Source organism: Phyllosticta citriasiana (genome assembly GCF_038021145.1).
Source record: "Phyllosticta citriasiana strain CBS 120426 chromosome Unknown IWZ02scaffold_10, whole genome shotgun sequence".
NCBI classification, from domain to species: Eukaryota; Fungi; Ascomycota; class Dothideomycetes; order Botryosphaeriales; family Phyllostictaceae; genus Phyllosticta; species Phyllosticta citriasiana.
The window spans coordinates 261,113-277,150 of NW_027117287.1; the positions used below are offsets into that span (position 1 = coordinate 261,113).

At 57.5% G+C, this 16,038-nt stretch overlaps 6 protein-coding genes across 6 annotated transcripts; 4 read left to right on the top strand and 2 right to left on the bottom strand.

Annotated features, from left to right (window-relative positions):
- The first annotated feature begins 57 nt into the window (after positions 1–57).
- IWZ02DRAFT_456828 (regulator of volume decrease after cellular swelling-domain-containing protein) lies at positions 58–1,285 on the top strand. Its single transcript, XM_066767900.1, has 2 exons — positions 58–393; positions 456–1,285. Exons 1-2 carry the CDS (start codon positions 107–109, stop codon positions 1,102–1,104), a joined length of 936 nt encoding a protein of 311 aa, XP_066620653.1. The 5' UTR covers positions 58–106; the 3' UTR covers positions 1,105–1,285.
- Positions 1,286–2,607: 1,322 nt separating this feature from the next.
- On the bottom strand, positions 2,608–4,254 carry IWZ02DRAFT_34692 (reductase with broad range of substrate specificity). The gene is made up of 4 exons (XM_066764226.1): positions 3,833–4,254; positions 3,552–3,762; positions 3,143–3,491; positions 2,608–3,085 (listed from the first exon to the last, which is right to left on the bottom strand). The coding sequence occupies exons 1-4, from the start codon at positions 3,869–3,871 to the stop codon at positions 2,803–2,805; spliced, it is 882 nt and encodes a 293-aa protein (XP_066620654.1). The 5' UTR covers positions 3,872–4,254; the 3' UTR covers positions 2,608–2,802.
- Positions 4,255–5,343: 1,089 nt separating this feature from the next.
- Positions 5,344–9,546, top strand: IWZ02DRAFT_492287 (uncharacterized protein; the record flags this gene model as incomplete). The annotated part of the gene is made up of 1 exon (XM_066769837.1): positions 5,344–9,546. One exon carries the CDS (start codon positions 5,344–5,346, stop codon positions 9,544–9,546), a length of 4,203 nt encoding a protein of 1,400 aa, XP_066620655.1.
- A 1,185-nt stretch (positions 9,547–10,731) lies between these two features.
- IWZ02DRAFT_381310 (outer membrane protein TOM13-domain-containing protein) lies at positions 10,732–11,235 on the bottom strand (the record flags this gene model as incomplete). The annotated part of the gene is made up of 2 exons (XM_066765160.1): positions 10,732–10,854; positions 10,948–11,235. The coding sequence occupies 2 exons, from the start codon at positions 11,233–11,235 to the stop codon at positions 10,732–10,734; spliced, it is 411 nt and encodes a 136-aa protein (XP_066620656.1).
- A 171-nt stretch (positions 11,236–11,406) lies between these two features.
- IWZ02DRAFT_34712 (Cdc48-dependent protein degradation adaptor protein-like protein) lies at positions 11,407–13,330 on the top strand. Its single transcript, XM_066764227.1, has 3 exons — positions 11,407–11,653; positions 11,703–12,136; positions 12,190–13,330. The coding sequence occupies exons 1-3, from the start codon at positions 11,576–11,578 to the stop codon at positions 12,962–12,964; spliced, it is 1,287 nt and encodes a 428-aa protein (XP_066620657.1). The 5' UTR covers positions 11,407–11,575; the 3' UTR covers positions 12,965–13,330.
- Positions 13,331–13,375: 45 nt separating this feature from the next.
- Positions 13,376–14,640, top strand: IWZ02DRAFT_434874 (uncharacterized protein; the record flags this gene model as incomplete). Its single annotated transcript, XM_066766402.1, has 2 exons — positions 13,376–13,510; positions 13,606–14,640. 2 exons carry the CDS (start codon positions 13,376–13,378, stop codon positions 14,638–14,640), a joined length of 1,170 nt encoding a protein of 389 aa, XP_066620658.1.
- Between the last annotated feature and the right edge of the window lie 1,398 nt (positions 14,641–16,038).

Consider the following 16,038-nt stretch of genomic DNA (forward strand, 5'->3'; position numbering starts at 1 on the left):
ATCCGCTTGCGTTATCGATAAGGTGGCGGGGAGCTTGCAGCTGTCAGATAATCGAGCTGCAGTTTCAACGCATCAACACTCCTCTTGCCATTGAACCGCCGGCACCATGACGGTCCAGATTCTGTCCCGCGCGCCCGACCTCGCCGACTTTACGCCTCTCCAGGAACACCAGGAGTCGACGCCCGGCGTCTTCTTTGGCGGCAAGCCGGTCCTCCACTTGCGCGCGCCAAACGCGACCCTCGTCCAGCCCAAGCACATTGGCGCCGACGCGACGTGGCCGGCCTTTCAGAGCAGCAGCGCGACGACCAATGGCCAAGGCACGACCAATGGCGACGCAGGCGAGGGCGACGAGACGGTCACAATTGGCGGCGTCGACGTGTTTGTGACGTCCGAGTACGCGCTCCAATGCCATGCCGAAACTCGATTTTCGCAGACTGCTGACAGTTGCGTTGTAGTCGTCTGATTCTTTTCTCATCCTCTTCGTCCACTGGCGCATCGATATCCTATCCGACCATCAGTCTGCACGCCATCCAGCGCCTCGACGCCGGCCTCGCAGCTCAAACGGCACACACGCACGGCATCTACATGCAACTGCTGCTGTCCGAGCCGCGCGGCGGGGACGACGAAGACGTCGAGACGCTCGAACTGACGCTCATCCCGGGCGCCGAAGTCGAAGTACCTGGCGCCTCCGCCACCGCAGCGACGAACGACACCCCCGAAACTGCCGCCGCTAGCGCAACCGAATCCACAACAACGATGCCGACGCAGCAGCTCTTCGCCGCCCTCTCCACCTGCGCCGACCTCAACCCAGATCGTGACGATGACGAGGAAGGTGGCGCCGGTGGTGACGATTATCCCGCGCCTGGCACCGGCGGCTGGATCACGGCGGACAATATGCACGAGTTTGCGGATGCGGAGGGCGGCTTTGCAGGGTTTGGCGGCGTACCGGTGCTCGGTGGTATGAGCGGAGTAGGCGGAGAGGTGCCGGCTGTTGCAGGGACGGTCAGGGCGAGGGAAGACGAGGAGGAGGATGGTGATGGTGGTGATGAGGAAGTGGGTGATGGGGCAGAGGGCGAGGAGACGAAGTGGAGGAGGACGGGGTAGGTTGGAGCATGATTTAAAGGATACAAAAAAGGGCACGAAACGCATTGGATGTCACCACTCAGGAGACACGGAGGTTGAATACATATCAATCGCTGTCATTCATCCACACCATGTCTGCCTTCCTCCGCCGAGCAGCTGGCAGACGGGCAGAAAAAGCCAAAAAAAAAAAAAAAAAAAAAAAAAAAGGACAGCTGAATACCTTCCTACGCGCACGAATCAATACCCACCGCAGAATAGACAGACTTGCCCAAAGCGCTGGCATGCTGCAGCAGCACCTCCATTCAAAACCCAAGGAACCAACTCATGTGGGCAGATAGGTATGTAGGAATGTAGCCATTAAACAACAAACAGGCAACATAACACCGCCTTGATGACCTGACATCAGACATCCTTTGCCCCATGTTTCTCCCCGCGCGCAGCATGGCAGCGTGCGTGGTGGTGGGGAGAGTGGAGTCTCCACGCCCCGACGGAACTCCCAAGGCCTCTGTGGTTTAGTTACATAGAAGGGGGTGGGGGGGCGTGTGGGGCGCAGCAGAGGGACTGGAGGGAGTGAGGGAGTCATGAGGTGTGTGGTCATGGAGCTATACCTTAGCGCGCAGAGAGTGGATGGAAGGGTTTTGGGGGGGGGGGGGGGGGGGGGGGGGGGGGGGGGGGGGGGGGGTTTACCTACCTATGTGAGGTGGAATGGTTCTCCCAACCAACCAACCAACCAACCAACCAGACAGACAGACAGACAGGCCCCATCTCGACACTTCCCTTCCTCTGCCGCCCGCTCTCTGCTGCCAGGCACTTAAGTGCGCAGGCGCCATCACATCACTTCCGGTACTGTACTTCAAAGTGAGGCAGCCCAGGGAGGGGCATACGATGATACACACAGTATCTACCTTGCGCAGATATATGTCTGAGGCACGAGCAACGCAACTTGCCCGGTCAGCAGCGAATTGTTGAGCCATGTAACCAACCCAAGGCACGCATTTGCCCACGTGCAGGCTGTAAACCACGGCAGTTGGGTTGAGCGAATGAAGCCAGGCAAGTCTCACAGGCGGCGGCATGTACATAATTGGGTGACAGACTGACTGTTTGACGGATAGAGGATAGATTGACGTCTGTTGGTGCAATGAATGGTGCCCTTGCAGCGTACCTATGCGTGTGTCTGTATGTACCTGCGAACCGAACAAGCGGCGGGAGCCGACTTCGCATGCATGCATGCATGCATGCATGCATTGCGTGCGTCTGTCTAATGTACTGTCCAATGTACGTATCCGAAGTACCTACATGTAGACAGGGCGACAGACGGACGGCAACCTAATTGATGCACCTGACAGCGCCGGTTGTTACACGGCGTCATGTCATGCAATGCACGACGCTAGTTAGCCAACGACATTCGACGGCTGACGGACGATTCATCAGTCAGATTTTCTTTTTTTTTTTTTTTTTTCTTTTTCAACAGCTGATTTATTTCATGTCGCGTATATACGTTTCTAAATCTCATAGGGTAGTGGTTGGCTGATTGGCCACGCTCGAAACAACTAAACAAGGAGGTAGGTCTAGAGAGCCCAACAAGTTCCAAGTCCAAGCACAAGCTTTTGAGAGGGTCCAAGCTTTCTTCCAAAGGGATACAATCTCAATGGGTTGGAGACATTCATGAAAAAAGAGGAAAGGGGTATTAGTAGAGGGTTTGTTGGAGGAGTTGTTGTTTTAAGGCAGGGCGTAGCCACCGTCGACGAGAATGTCGGCGCCGGTGGTGTAGGTCGAGGCGTCCGAGGCAAGGTACAGGAAGGCGCCCTTGAGCTCCGAGGCCTCACCCTCGCGGCCCATGGGGATCTTGCTCTTCCAAATGTCCTTGGTCTCCTGGGGAATGAAGTCGGAGATTTCCGTGTTGATGTAGCCGGGCGAGATTGAGTTGGCGCGGGCGTACTTGACCCACTCGACGGCGAGGGAGCGGCAGAGGTGGATGACACCGGCCTTGGCGGCGTTGTAACTGGAGCCAACACATGTTAGTGAGGGGTCAAAAGTCATGTAAGCTGACAAGACTTACGCGGCCTGGAGCTGGGGGATGTTGACAATGTGACCAGACATGGATGCAGTAGCGACGAAGCTGCCGCCAGAGTAGTTCTCGAGCTTGTTGCCATTGAGGTCCTTGCCCTCAAGGTACTGCTTCCTCCAGATCTCGCCGGCGGCGCGGGCGCAGAAGAAGGTGCCGTCGAGGTCGGTCGAGACGACCTTGTGGTAGTGCGAGACCTCGCCGTCGGTGGCGGGGCCCTGGGTCCACGGGACACCAGAGTTGGCGACGAAGATGTCGAGGCGGCCGTTGAACTCCTTGACAATCTCGTAGACGGCCTTCTTGACGTTGGCCTCGTCGGTCACGTTGACCTGGTAGGCACGGGCTGAGGGGGGGGGAACCTGGTCAGCACAAGCAAGCATGTGAAGTGAGGGGCAAGGCTTACCCTTGACGCCATAGGTCTTCTCGATTTCGGCAGCACGCTCGACGGCCTTCTTGTTGGAGTTGTACCAGATGGCGACGTTGGCACCAGCCTCGGCGAAGCCCTGGGCAACGGCAAGACCAATACCGGCGCCAGCACCTGAGACAATGGCAGTCTTGCCCTTGAGGGAGAAGAGAGGGAGGACGCGGTCGTTCTTGGGGGCAATGGTGTTGTTCTGGGAGGAGTCAATCAGCGGGAAGCTATTCCGAGAGATTCCGAGGACAGTCGTTGGGTGGGAGACGTACAATGGCGAAAACGCCGTTCTGGATGGCACCGTCAGACATGATGATGATGATGATGGAGGAGGAGGATATGGAGGATGTCGATGCTTTGGGGGGGGGGGGGGGGGGAATGGAAAGTTGATGTAGAGAGATGGGGATTGTTGGATTGAGTGTAGAGGAGAAGAAGAAGAAGAAGGAATAGATGATGATGATGATGAGAGAAAAGATGAATTGGAGGGGAGAGGCGGGCTCTTTAAGAAGGGCAGCTGTCTGGTCGTCTGTCCTGGTGAGGTTCCTGCGCGGGGCGGGAGTTGCCTTATGTCATGGATGGGATGGCAGGGGGCCGGTGGTGGGGACACCAGATGGACCGTTGAGCGGAGCAACTCAAACGGCCAATCGACATACAGTAGACGATGACGTGTGACAGCGGCAGGAAGAACGAGACGAGAAGGAAGCCGCCAAAGCTCCCAGTGGCTCCTGTTCCCCTCACCCATCCACCATCCATCACCACCTGCGATCGCATGTTTAGTGACCGGGGCGCTGCAGGCTGGGCGACGGGAAAGACTTCATTTGCATCCAGTTGCTCTCCTCCTCTTTTCACCATTGACAGCTTTTCGTCCTCTCCCACCTGCTGACAATCAACAGAGAGCAGCTCGACGGTCGGCACATGGTCCCAATGACCTCACACAAGCCGCCGGGCCCCGCCCGCCCTCATCCTCCGCGCTCCGGCCCAGCTTCGGTCCACCCACCAACATCCAAACCGAGAATTGTGGGTCAAAATGTCGAGCACTCGTGCTGTCACGGCCTCCATCGTCTTCGCCTGCATCGTCATCGCCATCGCCATCATCATCATCATCATCATCATCATCATCATCATCATCTCATCGTAAGTCTTGATCGTATTTCATCGCCTTTCATCGCCTTTCATCGAGATGATCAGTGCCATCCATCTCCTCCACTGTATCACTCACACCGCGTCCCCTTCCTTCTCTCTTCATCACCTTCCGCCTTCCAATTGCACCCAAATACCGCTCATCCCCGGTCTCGCCCTGAGCTTATCCCGACCCGACTGCCCATTCGCTCCGACTCTCCATTCTCTCAACACCATGATGATTCTGGCCTGCTCTGCTTTGCAACCACGCCTCCTCAGGCATGCGTCGCCACGAGGCTTCCGACTCTCAGCTCGTGTCTCACACTGCGACAACCACACACATAGACCCTTCAGCTAGACAATCCAGGTAGGCCATTTCTTGTCTTCTCTTCACTCTGGAAAATGTCCATCCTTCATCCCTTGCTTTCTCGTCGTTGTTTGGCGTCATCTGATGGGCCTGCATTCCTCCCTCTGTTTGGACCGAGTACATGCCACAGTAGAACAAATTACAAGCCTCAATCTCGCTCTCCTCTCCTCTCTTCTTTTCAACTCAACATGTCCTCCATTCTCTGTGCTATTGAATTGTTTCCATCGTTTCCGCGGCCACCGTCGACTCTACAACACCCAGGAATCCGTGCCTCTCACTAATCCTGCCGGCCCGGCCATGGCTGCTCTCCTGCCACGCGACCCGGAGCCCGCCTCGAGCATCCCGCCCGGCGTGTGGGTCGCCATTGGTGTCTCCGTCTTCATCATCGTCGTCGCCTTTGTCTGCATGGTCCTGCTGCTCATGCGAGCAACCCAATCGCATCGGAAACTTTTGGCAGACCTCGAGCAAAGGGGCATCCGTCTGGGTCAGCAGGTCGAACACGTGGGAGGAGATGGCGTGTCGAGACCACGAGCTGTTTTACGTCGAAATGTCCTTTTACCATACAACAACAATGCCGCTTGGGGAACTTTGCCGTCGAGGGATTCGCTCGGTCGTTCTCAATCGTCCATTTCCAAGGTCCAGACAACGAGCACAACAGACACGGCACCAAGGCCGCAAGCCAAGAGAGGATGGTCCTTTACCAAACGCTCCAAACGTCAACCCAAGCACATTGTGCTCGAAAAGGTCCGGACTGGCCATCTATCCGCCATAATCGAAAGCCCCGTTCCTAGGCGCGACACTTCTGCCTCGAATCTTCACGACATCCAGGAAATCACAACTCCGGTAGATTCACTACCACCCAGGCTTCAACTCGGCTTCACAGAGGCTTCTCCCATCTCTACGCTGTGCGCTCCCAGAATCAGCAGCACGCCAAACTCGGCACCAGACTTGACTCGGCTCAAGCCGCCTGCGACATACAATGCCGATACTGTCTCATCTTCTGGAACCGTGGTTCGCTCCCCAATGAGGATGATTCGCTCCAATTCTGTTCCCTCTGTGGGATCTAGTCTGCACGATTTCCACGGCCATGGCACCAGGGGGCTCCGCAATGGAAGCGTCACCAACCGCTACTCAGGAAGTGCACCAGGCGACCCTGTTCCTCCACTTCCGCTCAAGCTCCACCACGATCGATCAATGAGCAACATGGAATATAGCCCCTCGCGTCGTTCAGTGTCGAGCTACGAGTCTGCTACGAGCTCAATCCTCATCACCGGAAGCCCATCTGCCCACCGTAGCCCCCACGCCAAGTTGAAGCAAAGCCCTGGACATGAACTGCACAAGTCTCTTGTTCTCAAAGGCCCACGCCCCCTTTTACAGTCTCTCCACAAGAGCAGCCAATCTGTCCCTTGCCACTTTAGAGAAAATTCGATACGGAGCAACGTCGCTCGTCTGAGTATGCAGGACATGGCAACGCACTCACGCCATGGCAGTGGTGATTCTGTCAAGAGCGATCGGCCCAAGACGGCTGATGCCCAAGAACAATCGGTCCACAATCGATCCGACAACAGCCTGACTGTAAATACACCTCGCAGACAGTCCCGCTCCCAAGTCACCCTGGAGGGCTCTCCAACCGAACGCGTTCGATCAAGTGCTCCTGTCGATGGGTTTGAAGGGGCCCCGACACACCAGCTCTCGCGCGCCTCGACCAATGCCTCATCTTCCAGTAGCAACGGTAATCCCTTTCAATGGGATCCCACTCCTATGCAATCTGGAAAGCCTGCTCTCCCAAGAAAGAGCCCCGACAGGAAAAAGGCTCACCGCCGTCAAAACTGCATTCGACTGTCCGTTGGTCCCAACAACGCTGCAGGGGGTCACAGCTCCACCATGAGCGGCATCGAAGAAGAGCCGTCCAACAGCTCACACCGCAAACAACCTTCGAATGAGCCAGAAATGATTTATCTGGACACGCGACCGCTGCCACGACCACCGAGTGCTGGAGTTTTTGAGCCAGAGCTGCGTTTTGACCCCACGAAAATCAGAGCTGCTCTCTCTACGGGATCGCCGACACTCTCATTGACCAACTATGGACGAGACTCAGGAGAGGCATCTCCTCGCCGGCACTCTGAGATGAGCACTGGCTCAGGCTTTAGCATTCCGACCTTTCCTAGCCCTGGTAGCAGCCAACCGGCCACGTCCCAGTCGACCTTTGCCCTACCAGCTGCCAGTGAAACCAGTGGGCTACCAGGTGCTGGATTTTTGAAGCTGTCGGCAGAGGAAATGATTAGCCAAGCCCGAGACAAGCAAGCGAAACAGGATCACACTTATCAAGGAATTTTCGATCCTTCCCCACCGAATGCGTCTCCAGTTGAAGCATCTTCCAACCCCAGAACACCGCTTGAGACGGTTCGGCCAAATTCATCAATGCCAAAGCTGGTGCAGACGCCTCCCGCTGTTGCAGCCTCTACGACCGCTGGGGCTGAAGTCGGTAGCGAGCCAAACTCGTCCCCACCACCAATCTTGCCCGAGAAGAGTCCATTCAGAGCTGGTGTTCCTTCACCAGAGCGTGCCAATGGCCGTCGGTCAGGAGGTCTGCTGGGTCCACGCGCCGAGCCGGCCAAGGATCTTCGCAAGACGGTGGCCGAGCTGCGTCGGATGAACAGCGACGCTGATGACGGGCACCGTACTAGCCGTCGATACCGGCAGCTGGGTCGCGAGTCTACCATGGTCGCGCTGGATGTGGATGAGGAGCTCCCAACAGACATTGACGCAAGAAGAAAGAGGCACAAGAGAGGCGAGAGTGGAGGCAGTATCAAACACAGCCAGTCACTGATCATTCCAGCGTCTGCCTTTCGTTTGGTGACCAAATTGGAAGACGACGTGGATGATGCACCTCGACAGAGCACGAGGGACATCAGCCGCTCTTCTGCGTCACTCCCTGCCCTCTCTATTGAGACAAGCCCCTCTTCGTCTCCTCTGGGACTTGGGATAGCTTTTGAAAAGTCAGATGCTGCCAAGGGGGCTTCCACTTCCACCCCAAGCAAAAAGACTCCGCCAAATCGCACGTCAAAGACCAAGAGCAGGACCAAAAGCCAGATGACGAGCAACAGCTATACCTCGCTTACAGACCTGATGCGTGCCTCGTCGTCAGACATTTTCGACAGACGCGAACCCCGTCCCACAAGCACCGAGACGCGTGCCCAGGCAGAGTGGGGAGTCGTGCTTGGAGGCAGCTCGTCTGCCACAGCTCCTAGGTCCATCGCTGAAATCACCTCCACGCCCACTGTCAAGATTGTTAACCCAACAACTGCTCCACATACAGGAGGCAGCAGTCGGTACAGTGGCAGCGTGTGGGAAGACGGCGAGAGCTTTTGGGAGACGCCATCGGTGCAGGAGCAGAGGGAGCGTCAAAAGCAGCGGCATGGAGGCTCGCCCGGCTCCTCACGTGTATTGAGCGAACTCTTCCCTGAGACGCCCGTCAACCGCGGCGAGAAGAAGGTTAGAAAGCCGCGGTCGACCATGGTCGCCGACGACAGCGACGTCGAGAACCGCACGCCTCCAGATACCACCACTACCACGCTGCCAGCACCACCAACAGAGCAGAAAAGCAAGCCGTGCAAACCCATCATTTCTGTCTCCATCCCCTCCCTTCCCTCTACTGCGTTCTTCCCCGCCTCACCAACAACCACAACCCCCATCCGCCCCCCGACTCCGCCTCGCTCGCAGTCGCAGTCAAGATCGCGCTCGCAGTCGCGCTCCTCCCGCCGCGCCTCGTTCCACTCGACCCGCTCGCACCGCTCACAGAGCCAGCCGTCGCTCTCGCGCTACTCCAAGAGCTCGCCCGCACCCTCGCTGCATGGCTATGGCATGGGCAACGCGAGTACCTCGTCGCCACACACACCGCGCGGCCGCTTCGGCCGCTGGATCGCCGCAGGCTTGGGCAGCTCCAACACCACCGCCGATGCGAACGGCAGCCCCAGCACCGCATCCGCATCTACATCTGCTGCAGCAGGCAAGCAGGCAAAGGAGAAAGACACAGCATCAAGCAGCCGCGGCAAGCGCGGCGGCCGCAAATGGCGCGGGACAAGCAAACGCAGCGACGAAGCTTCAGCTAACTCCAACCCCATCGACGTCGAAGAGCGCAAGCACACGCCCAAGACCAGCAAAGCGATCAAAGAGCGCACCAGTCTGCGCGTGCTGCGCGGGCGGCGTAGCGTCGTGTCGCAACAACAGGCGCAAAAAGGGCAAAACGAAACCGCGAAGACCTTCCCTCTGGGCGTCAGTATCAGCACGCCGATCACGAAGCAGCAGCAGCAGCGCGGTACGCTGCCTATGCCGCGCGTGGTGGTTGAGACGCCGAGTCCGCGGGCGTCGATGCAGAGTGTGGAGGGGATGGAGGATAGGGGGTGGGAGAGGGGCAGGGGTAGAGCGGGAGAGAGGCCGAGGGGCAATCGCGTTACGGTGATTGGGGATGAGAGTGAGGCTGAGGGGGCGCTGTTTTGAGGTATTGATTTTGTGAGGATGAGGTTGGAGGGAGGGGAAGGGAGAAGGAGACGGAGGGGGATACTGCTCTGCGGGTTGGAGTAGCGTCCACTTTACGCACTCACTTCTCGTCCTTTCTTCTCTTTTCTTTTCGTTCTTTACTTCTGCTTTGTTGTTTGCTCATCACCTTTCTTGCCTACTCATACCCCTTTTTTCCCCTTGTCTTCTTCTTTGTCTTTTTCCTTCGCAGTACACGCATACAACACCACTTACTGTCTGTCATTCCGGTTCACCCCCATCAACCCATCAATTTTCCCATCAACCCATCTATCTAGCTAGCCAATAGCACAAACCTTAATCTCTAGTCCCTATCCACCTACACCATACCTCCACAGTATCTCACTCACTCATCTCCAAAAAACCTTCTCCCTTTTCCCCCAAAACTTGACAAACTGCACTATAAACCCCACAAACCCCACCTCTACTCGCGGTGGTGTTGTAGGAGCTGTACTCATGGGCCTAAAGGTGTACTTGTATGTTCCTGCAGCATCACCTCTTTTTTTTATAAAAAAAAAATTTTTTACCCCATATTTTAGGTAAGGTACACGGTGGTGCCGTTTCGGGAAACGGGATGGGCGTAGGTTCGAGACGGGGTGGGCGCGTGTGCGCGGGGGGAAGGGGAAGGGATTTGTTTTGTTTTTGTTTTTTGAGCGAAGTATTTGGTGTTGGGAGTTTGTTGGGTCGCGGAACGCTCACGATGACGCTGATGCTGATGCTAATGTCTTGGCTCTTGATTGAGGCAGATGAAACCAAAGTAATACAAAACAAAACGCCGTATCTCCTTCATCGAAGGAGATAGTGGTGATGGTGGTGGTAGCGGCAGCGGTTTGATCGATCGGGGCACGCGGCACGCACGCCGCTCTGCGAACGAATCTATGGCCTTTGTGTACCTGTCCGCCTTGCGTCTGCCCACCCATCTACCCACCCCAGCCATATGTACAAACAAGTGTCGTCTCGACCCATCCACCCGTCTGACTCCTCTCTCTTTCTTTCTTTGGTAGTAGTAGCGCCGTCCGCCCACACCCCGCGATGATGGCAACAAATGCAAGGAAGTCTTCTTAATGAGCCCGCTCTTTCTCTCCCCCTCTCTTCTCGAATCATTGGAAAGGATCGACCGCACCCTGCGCCTACCTGAGAGCACATCTCTCACTCCATAGCCGTGTACATGTCGAGCTCCTCGCCGGTCCGTCGCCGCCTGCGGACGGGGTCGCTGTGAGCCTCGACGCCGGGGCCGACGCGACGCGCGGTAGCTCGCCTTGCCGGGAAGATCTATCACAATCACAGCATCAGCAAACGACAAGAGCATCCCAACAGTCCGGACAACTCTCCATCCAAGCCACATGGCAGTGGCGCGGCACGCACCTTTGTCCCCGACCACCCCAGGCGGAACGCGATTTCGTGGGCAAACAGCTCGCCAAAGCCGAGCATCAGGCCGTTGATGAAGGGCAGGACCAGGTTTATGGCGGCGCCGCGCACCAGGCCCCACATCGTGGGCGGCGAGTAGAGTATGACGGGCGAGTTGCTGCTCGACGAGGGCGACGCCGACGACGACAGCTCGTTGTTGCCGTCGTAGTTTTCGCTGTCGGATGGGATCGTCACGGACTCGGTCATGGCGTTGTTGTTCCGCGGCTCGGTTCCTGGGGAAGCCATGGTGGAGGCAGGGGAAGAGGAGAGAGGTGGGTGACAATGAGATGGAGGCGATGTTGTTCGATTGTAGGGCGGAGGGCGGAGGGCGGAGGCGGTGAGCGGAGCTTGGCGACGGGACGGAGGGAGCTCGGATCAAGCGCCCGCGGTGACGTTGCGCCTGCGAGTCAGCGGCAACCAAGCTCGACTTCCTTCGTTCGCATCACCCACCAACCAACCCTCAACTCAACCACTTGTCCTCGCCATCCCCCATTGGACCTCTCAATCTCTACCTTTCTGCGTCGACGACAGATCTTCGCCCAATCATCATCGGACTCTGCAAACTTCCCCATCTACATCCTCAAACATGGCCGAGCCCTCTGGTGCAGAGCGCGATGCTCTCATTTCGCAGTTTTGCTCCGTCACTGGCGTTCCCCCGCAGCAGGTAGTCTTCTCCATCTCGATTCATTTACTCTGCTAACATGCCATTGCAGGCTGAGAACGCGCTGAAAATGGCCGAGTGGGACGTCCCCAACGCCATCACACTTCACTACGCCGCGCAAGACGACGCTCCAGAAGCTTCCTCCGAAGGCGCCGCCGCCGCCGAGGCCCCATCCGACTACACCGGCCCTCGCACGCTGAGCGGAGCCCCCGCACCCGATCCCGCACAGGCTGGCTCGTCCAGCTCATCTTCTGCACAACAGGCACGCGCGCGCGGCGGCGGCGGCGGACTTAGGACCCTTCGTGATCTGCAGGGCGACGCCGGTGCTGCTCAGAGCCACGGCCGTGCTCACGGTGATGACGATGACGATGATGAGGATCAGGACTTTTTTGCTGGTGGCGAAAAGTCGGGCTTGGCTGTGCAGAACCCCAACAGCGGACCCAGCGCGCGCGACCACATCAACAACATTATTGACCGTGCCAGGAGGTAGGCGAGACAGACCCTTGATTCATGTTGGAATTCCACGCTGACTCGATTAGAAATGTCCCCCGTCCGCCCCGTGATGATGGAGAAGAGGCTCCTTCGCGTCCTACCTTCTTCCGCGGCGAGGGCCGCACCCTCGGCGGCGACGATGCGCCTTCCGTTACCATTCCTGACCCAGCTGCCAACGCTCCCCGCCGTCTGGAGAGGGTCCGCCGTGTTATGCACCTTTGGCGTGATGGCTTCTCCATTGACGACGGGCGCCTGTATCGTTATGACGACCCAGCAAACAGAGGCCTGCTGGAGATGATCAACAGTGGACGCGCGCCTCTCGATATTCTCGAAGTGGAGCAAAACCAGGAGGTCGATCTGGAGGTATATCCTCACAAGGACCAGGACTACGTCGCGCCCAAGCCCAAGTACAAGCCCTTTTCCGGTCAAGGTCAGAGGCTTGGAAGTCCCACGCCGGCAGCTGCCAGTGGCAGCTCGACCCCTACCGGTGCGGCGGCATCATCTAGCGCCGCAGCTGCGGCCGCCCCGAGCTCCTCTGCTGCTTCTGCGTCCACGCCCTCCGTCAACGTCGACGACTCTGCTCCCACGCTGACGATGCAGATCCGCCTTGGTGACGGCACTCGCCTGCAATCCCGCTTCAACACCACTCACACCGTTGGAGATCTCTATGGCTTTGTCGACGCGGCGAGCCCGGCTAGCCTCCAGCGCGAGTACGTTTTGATGACGACGTTCCCGAACAAGGAGCTTGAGGACAAGAGCCTGGTCTTGGGCGACATGGCAGAATTCAAGCGTGGCGGTGTCGTGGTTCAGAAGTGGAAATAGACAATGAGAGATGGATGGTGCAAGTTTTGGGTGAGGAGAGTGGATAGAGATAATTGAAGTGGGATGCTGGTGGCTTTTTGTCCATGGCGGCTAGAAAACCGGGCCAGAGTGCCACGAAGCAAAATGGTTGCTCTAGTTGAAGACGGAAGCTCTTTATGATTTGCTTCAAGTCTTTAATAGAGACACTCCTCTTTCAATTTCATGTCTGATATGATTTTTGCTAGAACTGCACTTGATTTCAAGTTTCGAAATAATCCCTTCTGATTGGCCAGTGCCAAATCTAAACTCCGCTACGACCGACAAGGATCAGGAAATTCTGCCCCTCCCCCTCCACAAACAACCCCACAACCTTCTCCCTCTCCTCTCCAACGATCCAATTGCACTCGTACTGGGCAAAACGCAGCTGTCGCCATGCCTCTCGACAAGCTGGATGGCCTTGAGCTGCCCGCCGCGGCGGACATGCATGTACACTTGCGCGACGGCGCAATGATGGAGACGGTCGTGCCTACGATTCGCAAGGGCGGCGTGAATACGGTGTTTGTGATGGTATGCCGCTCTTTCTCGAGAAATCCAGAGCCAACAATGGCCATGATTAATGATGGAGTGCCTACCACCCATGCTAACCACACGGCCCGGCCCAGCCCAACCTCGTCCCGCCCATCACGACCGTCGACGCAGCGCTGGCGTACCGCGCGCGCCTGCAGGCCCTTGAGCCTGACGTCACGTTCCTCATGTCACTCTACCTGCACCCGGATATCACGCCGGACACGATCAAGGCGGCCAAGGCGGCGGGCATCGCGGGCGTCAAGTCGTATCCGGCGGGCGTGACGACGAATAGCGCGGCCGGCGTGCTCGACTACGCGGCCTTCTACCCCGTCTTTGCGGAGATGGAGCGGCAAGACTTGGTGCTGAATCTGCACGGCGAGCTACCGCCCACAGCAGCTTCCAAGAAAAACAAAGACGACGGACACGAAGAGGAGGGGGAAGAGGAGGAGGAGGAGGAGGAGGAGGAGGAGGAGGATATCACGGTCCTGAACGCTGAAGCCCGCTTCCTGCCCACGCTCCTCGAACTGCACGCCCGCTTCCCCAAACTTAGGATTATCCTCGAACACTGCACGACGGCCGCCGCGCTCGCCGCCGTGCGCCGCTGCGGCCCCTCCGTCGCCGCTACCATCACCGCGCACCACCTCTACCTCACCGTCGACGACGTCGTCGGCAACGGCCTGCACTTCTGCAAGCCCGTCGCCAAGCTGCCAGCGGACCGGGTGGCGCTGCTGCGCGCGGCAGCGAGCGGCGAGACGAAGTTCTTTTTCGGCAGCGACAGTGCGCCGCATCCGGCTGTCAAGAAGTTGGGGGGAGAGGGCGCGCCGGCCGCGGGCGTCTTCACGCAGATGTATGCGGTGCAGCTGGTCGTTGAGGCGTTGGAGAAGGGGGTGCAGAAGGGGTGGTTGAGCGAGGCCGAGGTATCAAGGGAAAAGCTGGAGGGCTTCCTGAGCGGGTTTGGGCGGGCGTTTTATGGGGGCCAGGCGCGCGAGAGAGAGGGCAGGGAGAGGATCGTGTTGAGGAGGGGTGAGGAGAGGGTTGTGGAGCGCTTGAGGCATGAGAGGGGTGAGGTGGAGGTTGTGCCGTTCAGGCGAGGCGAGAGGACGTGGAGCGTTGAGTGGAAGAGGGCGTAAAAGTGTGCTGAGATGGATTAGATGTGCGGCGTTGGGCGTGAGTGAGAGGCAAGAAAGATATCCAGTGCGATGAGGAACGAGGTAGGAGATCCCCATTTTACGAGCTGAGAAGGAATACAAGTACGATCTTGTTTCCTCCTCAGCCACGATCAGTACTGCCTGCCCGTCGTTTTTGGCAAAGGCCTGCGGCATCGTTCCTGCCGTGGCGTCTCTTCGAGGACATTGAACATGAAGTCCTCCATCCATCCGTCATTTGCCGTCAACTGGTTCCGAATCTCTCGTTGAACATTCTAAACGCGTCAACGCCGTCTCTTCGTTTACTCTCCATTCATTGAGTGATATGTATCCATTGTCCGAGCGGCACACGGAAACGACAGGGAGACCGCGGCATTCATTTTACCACTCTGCAAGTCTGTCCTATCATCTCAGAAGCTGATGACTTTGCTGACAACACGCCTCCATCAGTGACTCGGCAATTCTCTCCCCGCCATGTCAACGACGCACGAAAGCAACGCAAAAGCGCACCTCCTAGCATACTTGATATGCAAGCCAAGAACGCCCCGTTGTAATCCAGCAAATCAGGAGCAAGCTGCCGACGCGCGCTGGTCCTTCCTCGGCCAGCAAAAGCGTCGTGCGGTGTGGTATGCCTTTCGATGGCACATGGTAGAATGGTGAAGATTAGGGCGAGGGTTACCACGGCGGCCGATGCGGATTCGGGGCAGGAGGAGGAGGACGAAGTGGATCGAGCCAGCGACGTGGAAAGAAAGGACGATGGTGGTGCGAGTGATGGGGAGAAACTCGAAGAGCCGGGGTCGTGTCGGAAAACAAGAAGACTGACCGGAAAATTTGGCCGACGTGTTGGTCTTGGATTCCGAAGTCGATGTCTTTGGTCAAGTTTTTGGACTGAAGACGGATAAGGGGTGAAGACGGCGCGCATGAATATCGACGCCAGAGGAAGAAAATTCCGTGATTTTGAGCGCTTGCCGCCACCCGCGCCTACCTATCTACTTATCCAGAGCCGTACCAAAGCTCGAATAAGGGATGAGGGAATTTTTTTGCGTGTCTGGCGTCGCAATGCGTCGCGAGCGGGCGGGCAGCAAAGGTCCTCCATCCGTCGCTCGATTCGATTCGACGTTGGTGGCGGGCGCCAGGGCGGCAACGGTGTAGGAAGGCAGATTGGCTGGCTGGCTGGCTGGCTGAGTGGAACAAGTAGCTTGAAAGACAGACAGGCCGACCGATAAACGGGTGGCTGCGTGGGTCAAACCTGTTTAGAGGTCGAGGGAGATTCGACTGACGACGGGTCGGGATTACATGGGGGGTAGGCCTTGATTTGACGTTGAGACAGAATACAGGCATTGTTGCGCCAAAAAGTAGAAGAAAGAAAGGAATGTTGACAGG

What these genes read in the sequence shown, in the direction of transcription:
- IWZ02DRAFT_456828 (XM_066767900.1), top strand. Translation starts at nt 107, where the DNA reads ATGACGGTCCAGATTCTGTCCCGCGCGCCCGACCTCGCCGACTTTACG. An exon ending in GACGTGTTTGTGACGTCCGA is followed by an intron (nt 394 to 455) that starts GTACGCGCTCCA and finishes GTTGCGTTGTAG; the next exon opens with TCGTCTGATTCTTTTCTCAT.
- IWZ02DRAFT_34692 (XM_066764226.1), bottom strand. Translation starts at nt 3,871, where the DNA reads ATGTCTGACGGTGCCATCCAGAACGGCGTTTTCGCCATT. An exon ending in AGAACGGCGTTTTCGCCATT is followed by an intron (nt 3,763 to 3,832) that starts GTACGTCTCCCA and finishes GACTCCTCCCAG; the next exon opens with AACAACACCATTGCCCCCAA. An exon ending in GAAGACCTATGGCGTCAAGG is followed by an intron (nt 3,492 to 3,551) that starts GTAAGCCTTGCC and finishes CCCCCCCCTCAG; the next exon opens with CCCGTGCCTACCAGGTCAAC.
- IWZ02DRAFT_34712 (XM_066764227.1), top strand. Translation starts at nt 11,576, where the DNA reads ATGGCCGAGCCCTCTGGTGCAGAGCGCGATGCTCTCATTTCGCAGTTT. An exon ending in CTGGCGTTCCCCCGCAGCAG is followed by an intron (nt 11,654 to 11,702) that starts GTAGTCTTCTCC and finishes ATGCCATTGCAG; the next exon opens with GCTGAGAACGCGCTGAAAAT. An exon ending in ATTATTGACCGTGCCAGGAG is followed by an intron (nt 12,137 to 12,189) that starts GTAGGCGAGACA and finishes TGACTCGATTAG; the next exon opens with AAATGTCCCCCGTCCGCCCC.